This window comes from Salvia hispanica, chromosome 2 (assembly GCF_029641045.1).
Source record: "Salvia hispanica isolate PSC_SH4W2 chromosome 2, Shi_PSC_v1, whole genome shotgun sequence".
Classification (NCBI taxonomy): domain Eukaryota; kingdom Viridiplantae; phylum Streptophyta; class Magnoliopsida; order Lamiales; family Lamiaceae; genus Salvia; species Salvia hispanica.
Window position 1 is genome coordinate 46,627,262 of NC_142693.1, and position 20,852 is coordinate 46,648,113.

General features: G+C 33.4%; 2 protein-coding genes across 2 annotated transcripts; one reads left to right on the forward strand and one right to left on the reverse strand.

Moving 5' to 3' along the window:
• Positions 1-2,341: 2,341 nt before the first annotated feature.
• LOC125202026 (phytoene synthase 2, chloroplastic) lies at positions 2,342-5,045 on the reverse strand. The gene is made up of 7 exons (XM_048100338.2): positions 4,877-5,045; positions 3,918-4,589; positions 3,782-3,832; positions 3,412-3,584; positions 2,991-3,226; positions 2,677-2,869; positions 2,342-2,605 (listed from the first exon to the last, which is right to left on the reverse strand). The coding sequence occupies exons 2-7, from the start codon at positions 4,399-4,401 to the stop codon at positions 2,429-2,431; spliced, it is 1,314 nt and encodes a 437-aa protein (XP_047956295.1). The 5' UTR covers positions 4,402-4,589; positions 4,877-5,045; the 3' UTR covers positions 2,342-2,428.
• A 10,357-nt stretch (positions 5,046-15,402) lies between these two features.
• SDG40 (SET domain group 40) lies at positions 15,403-18,760 on the forward strand. The gene is made up of 6 exons (XM_048106861.2): positions 15,403-15,654; positions 15,735-15,885; positions 16,696-16,827; positions 16,947-17,087; positions 17,410-17,697; positions 18,144-18,760. The coding sequence occupies exons 1-6, from the start codon at positions 15,509-15,511 to the stop codon at positions 18,738-18,740; spliced, it is 1,455 nt and encodes a 484-aa protein (XP_047962818.1). The 5' UTR covers positions 15,403-15,508; the 3' UTR covers positions 18,741-18,760.
• Positions 18,761-20,852: the final 2,092 nt, after the last annotated feature.

Here is a 20,852-nt window from a genome sequence, read left to right on the forward strand (position 1 = left end):
TCAATTTTAAACTACAAATGTTAGTACTACTATTTTTAACATAATCACAAGTCTAACGATCTTATGAAACAGCTCTTCTTCGAATTCTCCATTGGTTACTACAATGTTCATCAATCAAAAATCAATCTGATTGAAATTATAAAACTGATTAATAATAATTATTATTATTATTCATAAAGGTTGGGGCGAGGAATGATAGTTTACCTGAAATTTCTTGGGTTCAGTAGACTAGTTTTTGCATTAAATTGCCGCGTTTCGCTCTATATTAAATATCCGAATATTCTAATATTTAAAATCCAAGCCAACCGAGTTATTGCATTGCAAAAATTTTCACAAAAATATCTGATTTATCTTGACTTTGCAATAGAACGAACGTTTAATGTCAAAATATCAAAAGTCTATGATCTATTTCTATCTTAGTGTGGTTTAAAATTTTAATGCGGTGTTAATCTAATGATAGTATAATTAAATCTTTCATATTTGATTTCCCCTTGTTTTAAAGTTATTTTCACTAAAAAAATATCTCAAACGGCCCAAACCATATTACCTTTCCTAGCTAATTTATTACCTAAACAAAATTTATGCCTGACATTCATGTATTTTTTGCTTTATGCTACTATATTACTATACTCCCCAATTTTCAAATCTATCAATAACTAGATGTTATTATTCTTTTAGAATCGTCACCGGTCAAAGGTTTTGACCAAGTCGTAAATTTTATGGAAAATTTAATTTTATGAAATTAAATAATATAGTGTCGATCTACGTTGGGAGTAAATGATCATGATATATTCATTTCTCCAAACCAATTACCGTTCAGTGAAAAATAATATATTAAAGTTGATCAGCGAGCTATAAAGGAGTTATGAGTAAAATTTATAAGATTAATTAATAAGTGTGTTAATCATCTCACATTAATTTTGAGAGTCTCATTATTTAATAGGCTAAATTATTATATGTAATAATTATAGTGGACAAAGATGGGTCGTAGATCCCACACGCGCCCGCCTCGCCGAGACCGTTGCCGCGTGCCTCGTGCGCCGTGAACGAGAATGGGGTGTGGGTGCATGGTCGTGTGCCTGGGACTTGGATCTTGGATCTTGGCTATTGGTCTTTGTGCTTGGCACTTGGACTCTATGAGCTCAGCCTAATCCTTTTAGACCACCTCACTAGTCGAAATCAGCAAGTCACATCGTCAACTTGATACAATGAAGCAAACATGGTTGGTATATTGGGATGTCCACATCTGCGAAAGAACCTAGATGTAGCATGTCCATATACGTGTCTCTTCTGGTTCAATCTCTAGCTCCAACACTGATGCTCGTAATGGCTTGTAACTCCCGACGGTTACACTCCAACAATGATAGCAGACTTAATGCCTGCGTTGACTCCAACCTCTACATGTAGTGGACTACACCTATAAATAGAGTAGTCATCCATGCATTCTATAACACACAACACTAACCAACTTTCTCTACATAAGCTCTCTCCCTCTCAACTTTGGTTTTGTGTCAAAGCTCCTCTCTCGCAATCATCCAGTTCGTCGGAACTCTGTTGCTAGCGGTACTACTACTTCTCATACGAAGTCATTTTATTTTTGTGGATGACACTATCTGAGAGCACTAGCAGGGCGTATCTCGTCTTGTGGAAGGAGGACTCCTCAACTGGGCTTATTCCTTTACGATTTATAGTTTCTGTTCTGTATTCAATTCGGTTTATTTCCGTGTAATTTTTCCATTCTTTTTTTAGGTTGTATTACGTCTGGCTAGTGTTTATATCTAGTACACAGATTTCACAACAAATTAGTCTAATAGGAGTATACTACAAATGGAAAGTTACTTACAATTTATTACAAATTTTTTATGTTTCGTTTTCCTACTTTATTCATATTTTCTCTCTATTTTCTATTTTACTTATTTTTTTTATTTATCTTTCATATTTTACTAATTCCACATAAAAAAATCCATATTGTCTACAAATAAAACTGTTTTCTGTTTTTCTGGTCACAGGGAGTATTGATTAGTATGACATATGTTTCTTTTTTAGCTAAAGAGGATGAACAAGTGGGAGTATTGATTAGTCTGACACATGTTTCTTTTTTAGTTAAAGAGGATCAACAATGATTTCTCATCTATCTTGGTAACGATTCGAACCCTCGATCTATTAGTTGGATAGAAAGCTTTTTACCAACCGAGCTAAACTTTATTGCCTAAATATGGCCCATGTCTCAGTATGTTATTAGTAATTGATTTTTCCGTTAAAATTTTTTGATTTCTCTTGTGCAACAATTCAAGAATAGAATAATAACGAAACTAAGCAAGCAGTTTGTTGTGTAAAAAAATAGAAGAAAAAGGCTAATCATATTGTAAGATATATTGCCATAATTTGGGATGTACATGATATTATATTTATAATAGATTTGGTGACATCAAGAGTTTAGAAGAGCAGATGAGCTTCTGGGATGAACAAGAGACTTAGCATATGCAACTGGCAAAGCTAAAATCTTCTTTGGTTTGCCAACATAAGCCCTCCTTGTAAAGTTGTTGTAGTCATTGGCTTCTATCTCGTCGAGGATCTGTCGGTACAGAAGCAACGACGCCCACACCTGCACCACCAAAACAATCCTTCAGAATCCTATACCCTACATTAAGTCAGTCGAGGTGGGTAAATACTTACCGGCCATCTGCTGGCCGAGCTCAGCTCTTTCACGCCATTCTCTGCATCATCGAAGAATTTTCTAGCCCTCTTGATCTGCTTCTTCATGAAAACTCTCCATTTATCAGTTACTTTCCCAGCAAATATGTCCTCCTCTGATAGCCCCGCCTGTGCCAATTCATCCTGAGGCAGATAGATTCTTCCACGTCGCGCACTACACCAAAACAGCACATAAGAACACAATCTTCCTGAGTATAGCATATTGTCTGAAAACCAGAAGCATACGTAGATTATAGTCACATAATGTGTGTAATAAGCTCAGATATGTTACTCACTCTTCTCCGACGTCCCTGAGAATGTTGGTCAACTGATTAGCAAGCCCTAACGCCAAAGCATTATTATAGACACTCTCTGTAGTAGCCTGGGACTCGGGTGCTATGCCCATGATCGGCACACTCATCAATCCTACAGTACCAGCCACATAATAGCAGTAGAGATACAGCTCGTCGAAGTTCTTGTATCTCGACTTCCACAGGTCCATTCTCATTCCCTCGATCATGTCCCTGAATGGCTGCAGTCAAGGTATACGGATATTAGCTTACACAACAACAGCAAACAACAGAATGCACGAATGGTTTCATAATAGCAATTCAAGAAAGAAAATCATCAATTAAATAAATATTTTTATAGCATGAAAAAGCAATCAAGTGAATCAAAAGAGGTGGCTAAGAAAAAATACTGGAAAAGTGGTTTAACCTGGATGTCAACGGGAAACCTGGAAACAGTATCTGCTAGAGCAGCATCGAGCATATCAAAAGGGCGCCCTCTAAAAATATCTTCCAGCCTTGCTTCCCACCTATCTAAGGCCATTGGAGTTATATGTGATGCATTTGGCCCATCAACAAGCTCATCTGTTCTCCTACACCAGACTACAAACGACAAAAGCCAAGTGAGACAAGCTCGACCACTCCTTGTACGCACTAATTTCCTTCAATATATATCAACAAGAAAGATATGCAAGCCAAATCTTTGAGTTCCAAACAATTAGGCATGAAAAATAAGCAAAAATTGATCAATTGAAGGCCAAATAAACTGATCAAAGCAATGAGAAAAAAAATGTTATTACCATATATTGCCCAGATAGCTCTTCGCCTCTCCGGGGTCATTAACAGTGTACCTATCAAAGAAGCAAATAAATAATTAGGAACAATTGTTACTTCAACCAGTTCTTGTTTAACATAAAATATATAAAGGGATCTAACCGAGGTAAAATGTCTTGGCATATTCAGCACATACTTCTCGACAACGATCATAAGCTTCACTCAACAAGCCAAGAGATCCAGGAAGCACAATATCCGGCTTCACATCCAAATCCTCATCAGGTTTCAGCCTTCTCTTAACCAAGGCTGCCTGCTTCAAAACCACATCATAGACCTTCTGTTCGGATGTTAAGGCGATTTCCCCTGCTGGAGAAGCTACCATACTCGATGTGAGAGAGAGTCTACCCCCATTCTCCAAGCTCGAACACCCCAGGAAGGCATACCTCAGATCTGCATTCATAGAGCTAAAGCTCTGCCTTTTCTTCCTACCCTTGTTCAGGCTGCCATCGCTGATCACATTCTTGCACCGAGAACTATACCTAAACGAATCAAGAATCCGGTTCCCATCCCGGGCTGGCTCCAAGAACCCAACTCCATTAAACACCTCAGAGGTGGGAGAAACCACCCACAACATGGCAACAGACATGCTTCAACCACAACTTTTGATGACAAACTTCTTGATTTTCTCAGAATCTTATCTCCTTGATTAAACAAGATTGACCAACCCCTAGAATTCACCCAATTTCAAAAGCTAATAAATTATGCAGTCCTACCAGAAAATGAAGAAATCAACTCCAAAATCAGGCAGAGACTCACAGTAGCTTGAAAGGGTTTCTGCAAAAAAAAAAAAAACAATCACACACAATCAGCATTTACAGCAACATTAGCTCCATCAAAATCCCATTAACAACAGCACCCACCAGAATAAAATAAGTTAAAAATTAGTAAGCGTCACAGATTATATAAAGTAATGGGTTTAAGAGCACTTTCTATATTAAGTCAACTGAATTACAATAACCTTTTTTCTGGTGTCCATACACGTAAAAAGGACATCTTCATATCGCAAAGATTCAATTTTTAAACACGCAACACTAAATAAAAAGGAAATCTTGAAAACAAACCTTTGAATTAGCGAGGGAAGGAAGATAATTTGTTGAAAAGGCAGCTCTATACTCCTCCAGAAGTTGAAGGAGGAGCTAGTGATTTAAAGAGACAAAATTGGAATGCTTGGCATTTTTGGTGAGACGAGAGGATGGCTAAATTGAGTGATTCAGAGTCGTTGCTGTAAATCTCGGGCCATATAAAATGAGTGGGATAGATTTAGAGGTGTTTATTGGAACTTTTTCCGAGTTGGAGTGGGACCCATTTCTGTTTCGTTTGGTACCAAGAACCGGGTATCTTGTCTTCTTTCTAAACTGGATTCCTGGCATCTACTGTATATTCAACAATTCATAACTGTGTTTTTGTTCTTCACAGAAAATAAAAAACAGTGCTTTGTTTATTTCATTAATACTTTCTGTCTTAAATTAGAGTTAAATTCTTTTATTTTGGTCAGTTTCACAAACAGAGTCATATTTTATTATTTTAGTCTATTTTATAATAAAAATCATATTTTATTTTTACCATAAAAGATAAGTAAGTCTCACATTCCACCAATTTATTCCACTTATATTTACTAAAATCCATGCCACAATTTATTGCTATTCTATTTATTGTCAGAATTATATTCATACCTAGCAATACTATAAGTAGTAGTAGTAATTAATTAAAATTATGGGGTATCAGAAAATTTAAAGTTACTTTGAATAAAGAAAATAAGTAATGCCATAATTTAAAAAAATGAGATTTAAATGTATACTCCATCCGCCCGTTATTAGGAATCTCATTTTATTCGCGGACGAACTAAAATGGAAAAACGAGACTCTTATTCGCAGACGTAGGGAGTAGTTAGTAATGGTTATTAAATCATATACTCCATCAGTCCTATAAAAGATATCTCACATTTTTTTAGTTTATCTTACTAAAAGTTTAACAATTTCTTTTCTGAAAAAAAATTCACTTTCGTATAATATAAAAATTATACTCCATTTTCTATCTCCACTTAGCATATAAAGCAAAACCTCCTAAAATTTTGTGTCTACTTATAATTATGATATCTTTCGTGCACGGTGGAGCTACTTATTATATCCTGTTTCAAAGTAATCAGCTTTTTTTCAAGGTAACATTTAAGAAGCTTATATTGATTGAGTTAATTGGATAGAAAATAAAGTAGATTAATAAAGAAAAAATAAAGTAAGAGAAATGATAAAATAAGAAAGATAAGTATTGATTTATGAAAAAAAAAAAAAAATTGATTATTTCCGTCCATGATTAATTGGCATGGGCATGTGTTTCCTTTTTTTTTAACTGTGCACAGTTAATTATCTAATTTACATTTATCATGTCATTTTATTTTACATTTTTTAAAATTAGTATCGGTTTAAACTTTAAAGTGAGATATAAATTGAGGCATGAGGGATAAAGTGAGTAAATTTTTGCAATCCGTTTGACGAAATATATAGATAACCTTATCAACTGAGATGCTGCGTGTCAATTACTTAGAGGCTGTCTAATAGTTTCACGCATTTCCCATATTGTTAGTGGACGACATGGGCCCCACTTGCTCAACTCTTTTGAAACTTTATTATATTGCTGTCCCCGTGTAATACGTGTAATTAGATGATTTTACTTTTATATTATATATATACTTCTCCGGTGCCTCTTAGCTGAGTTTTATGTTTAAAAAGGAATTCTATACACTTTTTTTTTCTAATTTTCTAATGAAAATTTATTTCTCTCTAATAAGGTAGGATCAATTTCCCACTAACAATACTCAAATAACTTTTTTTTTTCTATTATTTTGTGCTTTATCAATTATGAATTAAAATTTGTGATATTTAAAAAAAACTGATATTTATTTTTATAAGGAGGAAGGAATATATATGTGCAATACAAATTCATATATTACGAATTCTGGATTTTTTAAAATTATTTTTAATATATATTACCCAAATTGATACGGAACTTCAAATTTATCCAAATTATCGTTTCTATAAATTTTGTGAGAAGAGCAAATCAACTACTTTCTCCGTCTCATTAAAGATGTCCACATTCTTGAGTAACATGATATTTCAGGAAGGAGTTGTTAAGTGGAGTAAGTAGTAAGAAAAAAATTGAATATTTTATTGAGGAGAGATAGAGAGTGATTTATTTTTAAATATAGAAAGTGAATATTTTAGAGATATAAATTAAAAAGAAAATGTAGAGGTACTATAGTTAATTTATCCCTGATTAAGGTGGCTAAAATTTTGGTTTACTGTGTTGATTATATATATGTCGTTGTATTTTAGTTGTATTTCTTAAGGGGAAAAAAATAAATTATTGAATTAGTAAACGTGGTCGCAAGCCTTGAGTTCAGCGTGTCGATTTATAAATTTTGTGGCTATTCAATCATTTGTAACACACCTAGTTCGATACTAGTAATATTTTAATACTCCCTCCGTCCCGCTTAAGATGACACGTTTTCCTTTTTAGTTTGTCCCAACTAAGATGACACATTTCCTTTTTTGGTAACTTTCTCTCTTCAATTAATACACTCAACCACTTTTTCTCACTCCTATTAAAATATCCATCTTTCTTTATCTCTCTACTTTAATACTTACACCCACCTTCTCTCTCTCCAATTAAACACTTTAACCAATAATTCCTAAAACCCCGTGCCGGCTAAGCAATGTGTCATCTTAGCCGGGACGGAGGGAGTAGATACTAATTACTAATTCAATTCAATAATAACACATATTAAATTGGTGTTGAACGAATCTCTAAATTAATAAGCTCATATGATTGGAATTGCATTTGATTAATCTATACAGCTTCAGATTTTTATTTTTTTTATTTTTTTATTTTTTTTTTTTTTTTTTTAAATTCTGACGATCATGTTTATCAGTGTATGTAAATGATGAAATTGATTCAAAATTACACAGATCCATAGTCTATCTATAAATACCGCAGTCAATTTCCACGAGGTGGATTAAGAAATGTTATACTACTTCTATTCACTAAAATTTTTTATTCCATTTTTTCATTTCCGTCCATCCTTCAAAATTTGTCTCATTTTACTTTTACCATTTTTGGTAGTGGACCTCATATTCAACTAATTCATTTATACTCACATTTTATTATAAAACTAATATATAAAAATAGGACTCACGATCCACTAACTTTTTCAACTCACTTTTTATTACATTTCTTAAAACCCGTGCTGAATCAAAGTGGGACAAATTTTGATGGACGGAAGTAGTAATCAATTTTTAAATTCAATTCAAATTTTATTTAATTCGGTTACTTTCAAAGAAAGTAATGTCAAAAAATTTAAACTCATACTTGTAAGTTATTATTCCCACCGTTTCGTGGTAGTTAAAACATTTTTCTTTTCGGTACAAGATTTAAAAAAATTGAGTTGTGAATTAAGTAAGGATGAATAAAGTACTCCAGTAAATTGAAAAGGTAGAGAGATTACGAGAGAATAAAGTAAAAGAAAGTAAAGTAAACGTGAAGAAATATGTTGATTTTTTATTAAAAGGGGAAATGACTCAACTACTATGAAACGTACCAAAATGATAAAATGACTCTACTACTATGAAATTATGAAACGAGATAGTATTATTTTCCAAACTTTATTCTATTTAATTGTATGTTCTTGTCATTATTTTCCGAACTTTCTAGTTAATTGAACAGTTATGAAAGGATGATTGTGATTTAAATTATTAATATATACATATAGTACTTCTTCTCTTCATGATAGGTGTCAATATAACTATATAAATGTAAACCACGCATAACATTTAAATAAAATTTATTATATTGTAAACCACGCATAACATTTTAAAATAAAGGTGATAAAACAATCTTTCACCTTCAAAAGTACTCGTTGTTTCATGTTTGAGCTCAATAGATTAATGTACAAGCTTATAAGATTAGTTGTTTTTACTGTTTGGGTCCGAATAAACTTAGTAAATTGATATAAATTTAAAATTTATCAATTATATAACCAACTTTTTTTACTTGTAAGTGAATAATAAAAAATATGTTTGTTGTGAATAATATTTATTTTAAGATGGAATGAATTTTGTATTTCCCTATATTCAAAAGTATCAATGCAGTATGCAGATCTCAAAAGAAAAAACAAAAAAAAAAGCACTTCCTTCGTCCGATAAAATACTTTATCTGTCTAAAAGAATATGCATTTTGGATTCAACACGAGAAAGAATATTTACTTTTATGGACGGACTAAAAAGGAAAGAGTGTGTATTCTTATGAAACGAATGAAGTATGATTTTTGGTTAGGAGAAAAAGTCAGTTGAGATTAATATATTAAGCACGTCTACGCACATTCAACCAAGCCCAAATAGTTTTTATAAGTAGAAATCCACGCCAGCACAACAATTTTGTATAGTATAAATGAGCTGATGTATTTCTATACTATCCATTAGAACATGCTATATTTCAACCTAATTAAATATTATTTATTTGAATGATAAATATTACTCCGTACAAAAGACTAATAACATTGTAGTTGAAATAAGCTGGCATAATTCTAATTAATATCCATTAGTACATGCTTTATTTCAACCTAATTAAAAAATTTTGTAAAATATTTTGAATGAGTTACTTACTTCTTATCTATACATATATAAAAGCAGAGTTTTGGGAAAATTTACAAGAATGCCATTTTATTTAAAAAATTATATTACTGTTGAAAAAACAATAAAAACTATATTAAGGTTAAATACGTGTGATTTAAAAGAGCCTATAAATTTGCAATTATCCAAAACAAAAAAAAACGTGTGTGATTAAGGATTCTTAATTTTGCAATTATGTCAGCAACGTGATACGGAAAAAATGGACATTAGGATAACTAAAAGTCATTCATAGAATTCTAAACGTTAAAAATCTTCTATAAATTTGAATTCCTTTAATTAAAATTATCATTTCAATGAAGAAATTTTCCAAGTGGTATATCGTCACCCAATCGTCTTTATGATTTTATTTGTAGGTAATGTACTGTATTCTCTATCAGTTTTGTGATTTTATATGTTTTGTTAGTAAGGATTATCAACAAATCTAAAACTCCCAAAATAAAATAAGTGATCAACAAAGTAAAATTGAATTGGGACGGAGGGAGAATTTTATTGATATTTTCATTTGTTAGTCATGATGAGTATATTTTAAAGTTAAGGGTTTAGGATTTAGGTTTCAAGGTTTGGGAGAAATGAAGCTCGACTAGGAAGTGTCTCACCAGTACAATCTTAGATTATAGCTTTTGATTAACAATATCTAAAATCTTATTAGGAGAAATGGTAATTATACATTCTTTGTTTTTTTGTTTTGTGTAATGTAAATTTGATTTATTTTTCAGTCTCACGATATACTTCTACCATTTAATTTTTCATCATGAATTTTTAATTGTATTTTTTATTTATTGGTGATAATGTTATACGGAGTATTATTGAATTATATATTTTTTAATTATATGTTGTTGATGTGTGTTCCCAATTTTTATATTAGATATGTAAAGATTTTCATTAATATTTATGGATTAATTATGATAAATTATTTTTCATTTAATATTTATTCTACATAATTATTTGGTAAGTATTATATAGATTTCGGGAAAAAAATATAATGTGCCGTGCATAGCACGGGAGAGATACTAGTTCCATTATAAATTGAGAAATCACTTGTACTTGGGAAAAATGGGGTGACAGAGGTAGGCATATAGTATAAGAATAAATTTTAGAGAAAATAGTATATGCTTGGCAGGATAACAAAATGCAATGCCATTTCTCATAATTTATCTCTCACATATAAATTGACTGAATAAACAGGGATTCAAATACGAATAAATTGAGTTGGTCGAGTTTTTGCAAATTAATTATCGACATCGATTTATCTTAACTAACAGGAAAATTAAAAATAAATCATGCGTTTCATGTATCATTAATAAATAGTATACTAGTATTTGGAAAATAGCTGAGGATTGCGCATATATAGTTTTATTGTGTGTAAATATATATTCTGGTGTTAACATCAACAATCCAGATTGTAAATACCACAATTTTAAATTAACAAAATTACATATAAAAAAAAAATTAATAATAGTATTAGCATTGACCAACGCCAAGCTTTCTCAAGTAAACACTCTCACCCAATATTTTATCCAAGGAAATCATAAGCTCCTCAAATCGCCACGTTCCCTCAATAAGGAAATCATAAGCTCCTCAAATCGCCACGTTCCCTCAATTTATTTATTTGGCACATGGCCAAAATAATAATAACTGATATACAGTATTACAGTATATATAAAATTAAAGGATGGTCAAATATTCGTTTACATGGAATGGAAACAACTAGAAATAGTTTAATTAAATGGGCGACGTGGACATGAGTTTTGTATTAAGCAAATTGCACAATTATACATCCATGGGGATCTTTTTTTGTTGTTTATTGGTTTTAGACATGTGGTCATCATCACCTGCAATTTAAATTTTTGGTGTTTCTTTTTGATCCGCAAATCCATATTTATAGAAACATGGAGTTATATTTTTATTCTATTTCGTTCGATGTTTATGCACCTCTCTTTCTAACCATTTCTAAAATAAATAAATAAATAAAAATATGCCAACCATCTCTCCTTTCTACGGACATTCTATTTTTACTTATTAATATTAATTATTTTTTTATCTTTTAAATATACCATTTTCATATTTCCTAGAGTGGAGGTAAGTTCATCTGATGTTGACGTGAATGAAACGAGCACTTATAATTTTAGCCCTTTTATTTCCTAGTATAACGGCACACGATGTTATGTTACAGAATAAAAATAAATTCCGATCTATTAAATTCAAACACATGACAATGCATTCATCACTAAAAGCCTTGATGCAAGTCCAGCATACATCTTAATTAATATCCTTTACTTAATCCCCTATATATATTTTTATTTTTAATCTATAATTTTAATTAATCCTTGTATGAGAAATAGCAATAAGATCTAGATACACATGCCAATTAGTATTGGCCAACAACTTTGTATCCATTTATATTATTAAGTAGGAAAGTAAATAACGTGACAATAACAAGAAATGTGGGAACTCTTGTTTATATCCAAGAAAGAGGGTTTTCATTAAGCTTTAACTTAATTTTGGCTTTGCATGTAATTAAATTAATACAACTTCAGGTCAAACCATCATTTCAAATGGTGCTCTTGAATAATTCTTGAGCCCAATTACTTGGATAAATATGCATTTTTGAACTTTTAATCTCCTATGTCTTGTGACTAGTCCAACATGCAATTAATTGGGTTTTCAAATAACAGCTCACAGAGTACATCAATTCCACTTTAAAGCGATTATTCTATCTAGTCACTAGATCTATGACATAAATGACTACGATTAGTTTTCGGAGTTAAAACAATCAAATAATTTATTCCTCGATGAAGTTAAGATGAAGACATACGAACAAAATGCTGAAGTTCCGAAAATTCATGAAGGCAATGTAGTCCCCAGACCAAGTTGACGGGACAAATTTCACCTCTTCAACTTAAATTGAAGTCGATACCACAACCACATTCTTTTCACCCGAAATTCGTAAAATACCTCTATGAATTTGACAACTGAAATTGAACCAAACTTAGAGATATTGGGCATACAATTGTAAATGTAATTAAGATTCAAAATGGCAGTATTTTCTTATTTTAAAAATAGTGCATTCTGTTCATCTTCCTAGGGTTACATATAGGACACTCGACGAGCCATGTCAATTAAAATTGGCCGGAAAATCATCTTTATGAGAATCGACTGTAACACCCGTTTTTTTTAGTACCTTTTACGTTGAGTTTTGTGTTGAGAACGAGCGTGAGATCTTTGAATAAAATACCGTCCTTGTTTGTTTTGGTTGCTTTTGGAAATATTAAATGATTTGAATCATTGTTGGTCAATCGAGTGGTGAAAGTAGTCGGCGAGTTTGACATGAGAATCATCGATGAGGAAATTGGGTGTTCGTCTAAGTACTTGGAATAACACCAAAGTACTTTAAAGAAAACACCACAATTTAATTAATACTCTAAATCAAATATTTGGGCATATCACTTTTATCTCTCTTATTCTAGCATTTTATTCTACTCACCGCAATCACATTTTTGGTCAAAATATTTCTCCCAATTCCATCACCCAACGGTTTCTTCCATATCTCCACCTCCCTTGAAAATCTCCAACCAAAACCCGTTCTTCTTCTCATATATTCTCCCACAACGCAACTTCATTATTATTCCAATTTGTAGTTACTTTTCATCTCTTAGACCAAAAGGTAATATCTCCTCATTCCATTGAATAATAAAATCTCCATACTTATTGATTCCATAATTCCACATTACAGTATGAAGGAGAAGCCGAGAGAGAGAGAGCTGTGATTACCTTCTGTTTGTGCAATTTGCTACTTTCCAAAAGGTATACTCCTTAATTTTTGAAATCTCCTGCATTCCATGACATATATTCAAACATTCACAGTAGTTCACGAATCGAACTTAGACTCTTGTTAAATTTCCAGAAATTGTGGAATGATTTGTTCTTGATAAAAATTGCAAACTTTAATATTATTAGAAGCTGTCCTCTTGTTTCCTCTTCAACCCCAATTCTTGAAAACCTTCTGCCTGCCCTATAATGTTTGGAACAAACAAGTGAGAAAACTTAATAGAGGATTAAAGGGGGAAAGGGAAAACGTATCTGGACTAGGGAACGAGGGAGACAGTGTGACATCTGGCTGTGAACGGAGGGCAGCGGTGGCGACGGCAGGCTACGGCGGTGACGGTTTGACCGCAGCGGAGTTGGTCGGACCGGAGGGGGTTTGAGGCGGCGCCGATTTTGGAACGAGGGAGATGGGAGTCTTTCTGTTGTTTCTGTTTTGTGAGAGAAAGAGAGAAAGAGGGAGATGAGCTTGCTGTTACTGATCTGGGAATTGAGATGAAAATTGTGGAGAGGCAGAGAGAGACTGTTTTGGTTGAGAGCTAGAGAGAGAGAGAGTTGCTGGTAGGAATTTGGAATTGCAAATTGGTGAAGAAGACGAATTCGGAGCTAGGGCCTAGAAGACGAAAATTGTTAAGGCAGTATATAATTAAAATAAAGTAGTTATGATGGAGTATTACGTGAGTTTGGTTGGGAGTATATTATTTGTTGCCTTTTTTGCTGTGGGACTAGGAGTATTTTTATTTCCACTTCTTTGAGTTTTAAATAATTAGATTGGGCCATTAATTGTTTAGAAGTGGGCTAGTCTATTTGTTTGAGTGGGTCGACGGTTAGGAGTATTTTTGGTGATGGTCCGACTTTTGGTTGTTTAGGGAGTTAATTATTTTTCACCCCGATAATTTATATAAATTGCGAATTGATGTTGGATCGAGATTTATCTTGAAGAAGTAGGTTTTCTTTATAATAAAGAAGAAGGATAAATTGAGCACACACACAAGTAGGATGCATGCATTGTTTTTAACTAATTTATTTTGCAAAGTCTAATTTTTGCATATCATGTTATTTCGAAAAGGGTGAGCTTGTGCACGTTGGTTGCGGTTGGAATAGGAAGTGATTGAGGAGTAAGCTTGTGAGGTGGGTTTTCGTTTTAAATAAGGACTATGTCCTAAATATTTTTACTATGTGAAAGGAGGTGAAAAATGTTTGTCTTGCCATGTTTTGTATTTGAATGAACCTATCTGAAGTGGCTATGCCATGTATTGTTAACGAATTCGGGTCCCAGTAGGGCCGCAAACCCTGCTCGGACTGGTGTACACCCAGTAGATCGTGCGCTATCTCATTGGAGTTGGCCGGTCTAGTGACTTGGTTCGTGGCCACGTTCCTTGTCATGTAGTTCAGATATGGTATGGTGATGGTGGATGTGGATGGAAAATGGTTGCGCAACCGAATTTTATGGAAAATATATTTTTAGTGTACTTGGGTTCTTTTAATTAAAACCCCCAAGATCACTCGTTTATGGCTTGACAAATTGTATTTTGGCATGTGTCCACTGAGTGCATCAAGTACTCAGCCCTGCATATTGTTTTCTTAATGTGCAGATTGAGCGCCGATGGACGTGGAGGATGTTGAGCAGAGTCGTTGGAAAATTATGTCTTGTGTAGTGTCGGATTTTTCGGGTCTTCATACTTGACATTATTCATTGTCTTGACGTTTCCGCTAGTTTCTATATCTTTTCCTTCGGATTGTTTATCTCTGGATCTTATTATTCGAAGTTAGTTGTTGAGACAGTATTTATCGTTTTAAATCCTTAGTTAATATTTTTGCTTGGTCACACATATCTTGTTCTTCCCCTTTTCTTCCCCGCTTCTTTGACCATCCCCTAGTCGCGATCAACCGTATTTTCTATCCTTAGAAAATGCGGGCGTGACATCGACATATCACCCGAAGTCCATGATATTTACGATAACTTTTAAAATTAAATACTTCTAGATTTTGGGCAAAGTTTATGATTTTTGTTACTATTTCCCCTAAATTATAATTAATCCAAAAGACAAATCTACCATTTGGGCCTAAAAATTATTTGAAGCCCAATAAAAATTTGAGAGGTATTCCCATACCGGGCCGAAAATTGAATGGCAATATGAGATGTAAATTAAGTACTAACAAATTGTCTTCGATAGAGAGAGAGAGGAAATGGAAGGAGAAGAAGGTGCAGACTTAGCGAGATTTCTCCAATGGGCAACCACGCTAGGAATCTCGGATTCTCCCAATTCCACGGGCACTTCATCCGCTTGTCTCGGCCTTTCTATGCGCATTTCTCATTTTCCTGAAGCCGGCGGGTAGACTTCAAACACCGATGCATAATTCTCTCTGTGAATCTTCTGCTGGAGCTTTGAACTCACACCGATGTTTGATGCAGGAGAGGATTAGCTGCTACGCGTGCTTTAACGAAAGGGGAATTGGTATTGAGAGTGCCGAAGGCGGCTTTGATGACGAGCGATTGCCTAATTAGCAGTGATCGGAAATTGGCCACTGCTTTGGGGAAATTCAATTGTCTCTCTCCTACTCAGGTAGCTTAGCTGTTTCGTCTCACGCAGCGGTGTTAGTTTCATTTCTGATTCATAGAATGATTTTAGCTATGATTGTGCTTATACATTTGACAAATCTGATGCTTGTAGCCATAGCGAAACTAGTTTAGTGTACATAATAGAATCACTCTGAAGCGAATTCTTACTTTTCAACAGCTAGTAGCTTTGTGCAACTTGATTATTTTTAGATAATAGTAGATAGAAACAATGCTTGTAAGGAGTCCTATTAAAACCAAGGAATATAGGCCTGTCCGCCATCCACAACAGAATAAATAAAGTTTTCCGAAAAAACCTAGTGGAGGAAGACCTCCTAGGGATAAGAGACACAGGGCTAGAGAGAGAGCCAAATTACATGAGAGATAGGGGCTCTGGAAATGTGACATGATCCAACGACAGCCCGGATGTTTGAGTTTTTAACTATTTATAGGATTTGTAGTTTTTAAATTTTAGGATGTATAATTTCTCATCTTTTTAATTCAAGTAAGTTTTCTATATACTGTCATACATATTTAAAATTTACAACAAATAATAAGTGAAAATAGTCAATAGTGCAAATTAATTCGAGAGGTATGGCTAGAGGGCGATATTATCATGGTGTTGTGGTCTGGTGCAGAAAAAGAAGAGAATAATGATGTAATGGAATTGACCACTTAGAGGATAGCTACCCTAAACCCTATGCTAGACTTGCATCAAGGCTTTTGTGATGAATGGGGATTAAGTGAAAAATAGGGATAAATGTGGCACTTATCCACAACGTATATGTGATGCTGGCTAGATTTGAACTTATTGCAGGTATTGTGTGTTGCCTTACTAAACGAAATGAACAAGGGCAGAAGTTCATGGTGGTATCCTTACCTAAAGCAGTTGCCTCGGAGTTATGACTTGCTCGCAAGTTTTACTCAGTTTGAGATCGAAGCTTTACAGGTTAGTTTCGGTTGATACATTTGTTTAGATTATCTAGTGTTATTTCTTTTGAGGATAAATTATGTAAGCACCATTTGGAAGAGCTGTGAGTTTTAAGAGCACTGTAAAACCACTTGTAGATTGATGATGCCATTTGGACTGCAGAAAAGGCTGTTCATAAAGGTAAAATGGAGTGGAAAGAAGCTTCTCCGGTACTATCGGTACTTAACATCAAGCCTCAGCTCACTACTTTCAATGCTTGGCTATGGGCTTCTTCAACCGTAAGCACCTATCTTTCAATCATTTATACGATTTTGATGCATTCTTCCTATGCCTTAACCCCCAACAAACCCAATGAAGTCATTTAAAAAATATAACTTCTTTAATCGATAGCTTTGTTTTCTAGTTGAGTATACTTCCAGGTTCTAACTTATGATTTTGAAATTATTTTACTTTCATTGTTCCATATCTCAAAACAAAAAAGTAGTAGAAAAATGGCAATTTGACACAAAGGATGATAAATGAATAATTATGCTTTCACCCTTTTGTTTGCAAAAATTGTCAACATCAAATACAATAATTTGCTCATGGTCCTTTTTGAAGATATCTTCGCGCACTATGCATATATCCTGGGATACTGCTGGTGGATTATGTCCTGTTGGAGACTTCTTTAACTATGCACCTCCCGAAGAAGACCCACATCAGTTGGACGAGTCAGAGGCAACTGATATTGACTCTTTTTTAACCTCTGTCAATAAAGGAGAAAAAGATGATAGCTCAACAGAAGACCTTGTAGTTGCTAACCCAGATAAGTTAACTGATGGTGGTTATCATGAAGGTCTTGCTAGCTATTGCTTCTATGCTAAGAGAAACTATGAAAGAGGAGATCAGGTATTGGTCATGTATTCTATTCACTTGTTCATGCTTTTTGTTTCCTTATGAAAATCTGTGTTATTTTCTTTTCTGTTTTGCTTGTAGACCCATTCTTGTCATTCAACTTTTATCCTATTTGGTGGATTTCCTTTTCACTCTCTAAAGGAATCGGCATGAGTTTTTCTGGTTCCTAGGCGATTCTCTTGCATGTGACCTTTGTTAGAGTGATAACTGGTAACTATGTTCAATGAAAATTATAAAGCCTTCTTAGCTGTTTGAGGATTGAGCAAATGAAATGTGTACTCAACTCTAACAACTCAGAAAGTAATCGCTATCTACTTGTAAACATTCATAAAATATGCCCTAATGGAGAAACTCTATTCTTAGAAAAATTAATTTTAACATACATGCATAAGCCATTGGTTTGTTGTCTGAGGTAAGTTCATTAATTTTCCTATCTGCAGGTTCTTCTGAGTTATGGTACATACACGAACTTGGAGCTTCTCGAACATTATGGATTCATTCTGCAGGACAACCCAAATGACAAGGCTTTTATTTCCTTGGAAAGTGAAATGTATTCCCTTTGCTCATGGCCCAAAGATTCACTCTACATTTCTCAAGATGGCAAGCCTTCTTTTGCCCTCCTTTCCACTCTCCGTTTGTGGGCAACTCCTGTTAGCAAGCGGCGATCAGTTAAGCACATTGCATATTCGGGTCACCTGATCTCCGTTGAGAATGAGGTTGCGGTAATGGAATGGACAATGAAGAAATGTCAGGATGTCTTGAGCAGTTGTTGGACCTTAATGGATGAAGATATGCAACTGCTGCATATCATCGACAAAATTCACGATTGTAATGGGGAGGAAGTGACTTCATCCCAGACTATACTAGATGAGATTGGTTCTTTCTTGGCGAAGAATAGTGTTACGAGTGGGGCAAAGAAAACAAGGTCGAGTTCAAGGTGGAGGTTGGCTGTGGAGTGGAGATACAGGTACAAAAGAATTTTATCAGAGTGCATTACACATTGTGCGAAAACGTTGGATAATCTTTCAAAACTCTAATTACATGTGTTTTGTTTCCATTGCGTTTTACTCGGTAGAGAATTTTCGAATGCGGGTCAGAAAATATAGTAGAAAACTTATTCAATCCTAGAACGTTTAGCAACATTATTATGGTTAAACCAATATAGCTAACATCGCTGATGAAATCATTTCAGTCAAAGATCCACCAATATACTAGTACTACATTTGACACTACAAAAATTCATTAATCCTATCTTTTATGTTTGCAAATATATCATTAGCAAGAATAAAAATATAAAAACACCACATATTAAAGGCATATCCTATTCTCAGTATTTATTTTTTATATTTTATGTTTGCAAATATGAAAATTTTCAGAATTCATTATTGAATTTAGAGGGAAATTGAGATGGGGAAGAGAGTGGAGTGAAAGGTGTGAAATGAAGTAAAAAAATGGTCATATATATATAAAAGAAAATATAAAAAAAATTTAAAAAAAATGAAAAATATGTGCATAGTCTGGACTATCTTCCGCACCCCCTGCAATGGGGCGGAGGATAGGCCGCAGGGTGCATCCTCCGTGTCATAGTCCGCGGAGGATAATGTGTGCATAGTCCGAATCCCTGCAATGGCGGAGGATGCATCCTCCGGCTATCCTCCGACCCATTGTGGATGGCCTTATATACTCTAGATAGTGTGTGTGCATCTATTCTTTTACCCGGATATAAAACTAAGTCGACACAAATTGTCCTCTCTTCCTCCCACCATTCTCTTACATATGATTCAATTCGTGATCCCTATGGTGTTTGAAGCATTACCAGTTCCAACAAATTTGACTTTTTTGTCTGATTTTGGTGTATTTTTGTCCGATTGATTTCGTTCTCCTACTTAGCTCTGTTCTTTATGCAATGTAACTTTAGCTCATGATATTAGTCAGTCACGTCTCCATGATTAGAGTTTGGGTTAAACAAATATTTGCTCGGAAATTACATGTATAAATTTTAGCAAATTGATACTACTCACTCCATTCCATTCCATGATAAGAGATTCCAAGTCTCACGTTTTGTCATTTCTGTCCATTCCATTTTTATCATAAATGGATCACTTACCTGTAAATGGAGGGAATAAATATGATTCATTGTTTCTTTTATTTCAATTGTAATTTTTGCAATTTAATTTCTAGGTTCACAAATTCATAATGTGCAAACATTCATATTTTTTAATTTGTTTGAATTTTTTTCTATGGAAATATTCATCACCTCCATCGAATTTACTGTTATCTATTTTTTCTATTTATACTTCAATTTTACCTAAAAAGCATTATATTGCTACTAAATTCGTTTGTTCATCTAAATTAGGGGTGGGTAAACGGTTTTCGGTTAATCGGTCAACCGAGAATCGAACCAAAACCGGTTATACATTTTTGCTATAAGTCGGTTATCGATTATAATCGATACCCGTCGGTTATAACCGATAACCGAATTAAATTCAATTTTAATTTCAATTATATGTTTATTTAATACTACAAGAAATTATAATTTACTTTCAAACTTTGTCACAATGGAAGAAATTGTAATTTATATCTAAATTTTGTCAAAATCTCGTATTGCAATGTCAAAAAAATTCATTTTAATTAGTGTCACTAGCAATTATAGTATTATACTTATAAATTTATATCTCAAAGTCAATAAAGTGCTTAAGCATTACTATGTTAAATATAGAATAACCCTTCACTTATTATTGGAGAAAAGTTTTTAAATTATAGATCATGTAAAGTTTAAGTCTTTTAAAGTGTCTAAACAATTTATGTATTACTTGTAAATAGGAGTATAATAATAATAATAATAATAGTACCAATAGATGAAAAGAAAAAAGTTAAAACCATAAACAATTTTAATTTCAATTATATTTTTAATTAATAATAAAAGAAATTGTAATTTACTTTTAAACTTTGTCACAATAGAAGAATCCGTAACTTACTTCCAAATTTTGTCAAAGTCTCATATTGCAAATTTGTAATGCCAAAAAAGTCTATTTTAATTTGTGTACTATCAGTTACTTATACTTATAATATCTCAAATTCAATAAATTTTCTAAATATATTTTTATAAGTAATATCTCTCAAAGTTAACAAGTGTTTAAGCAATACTA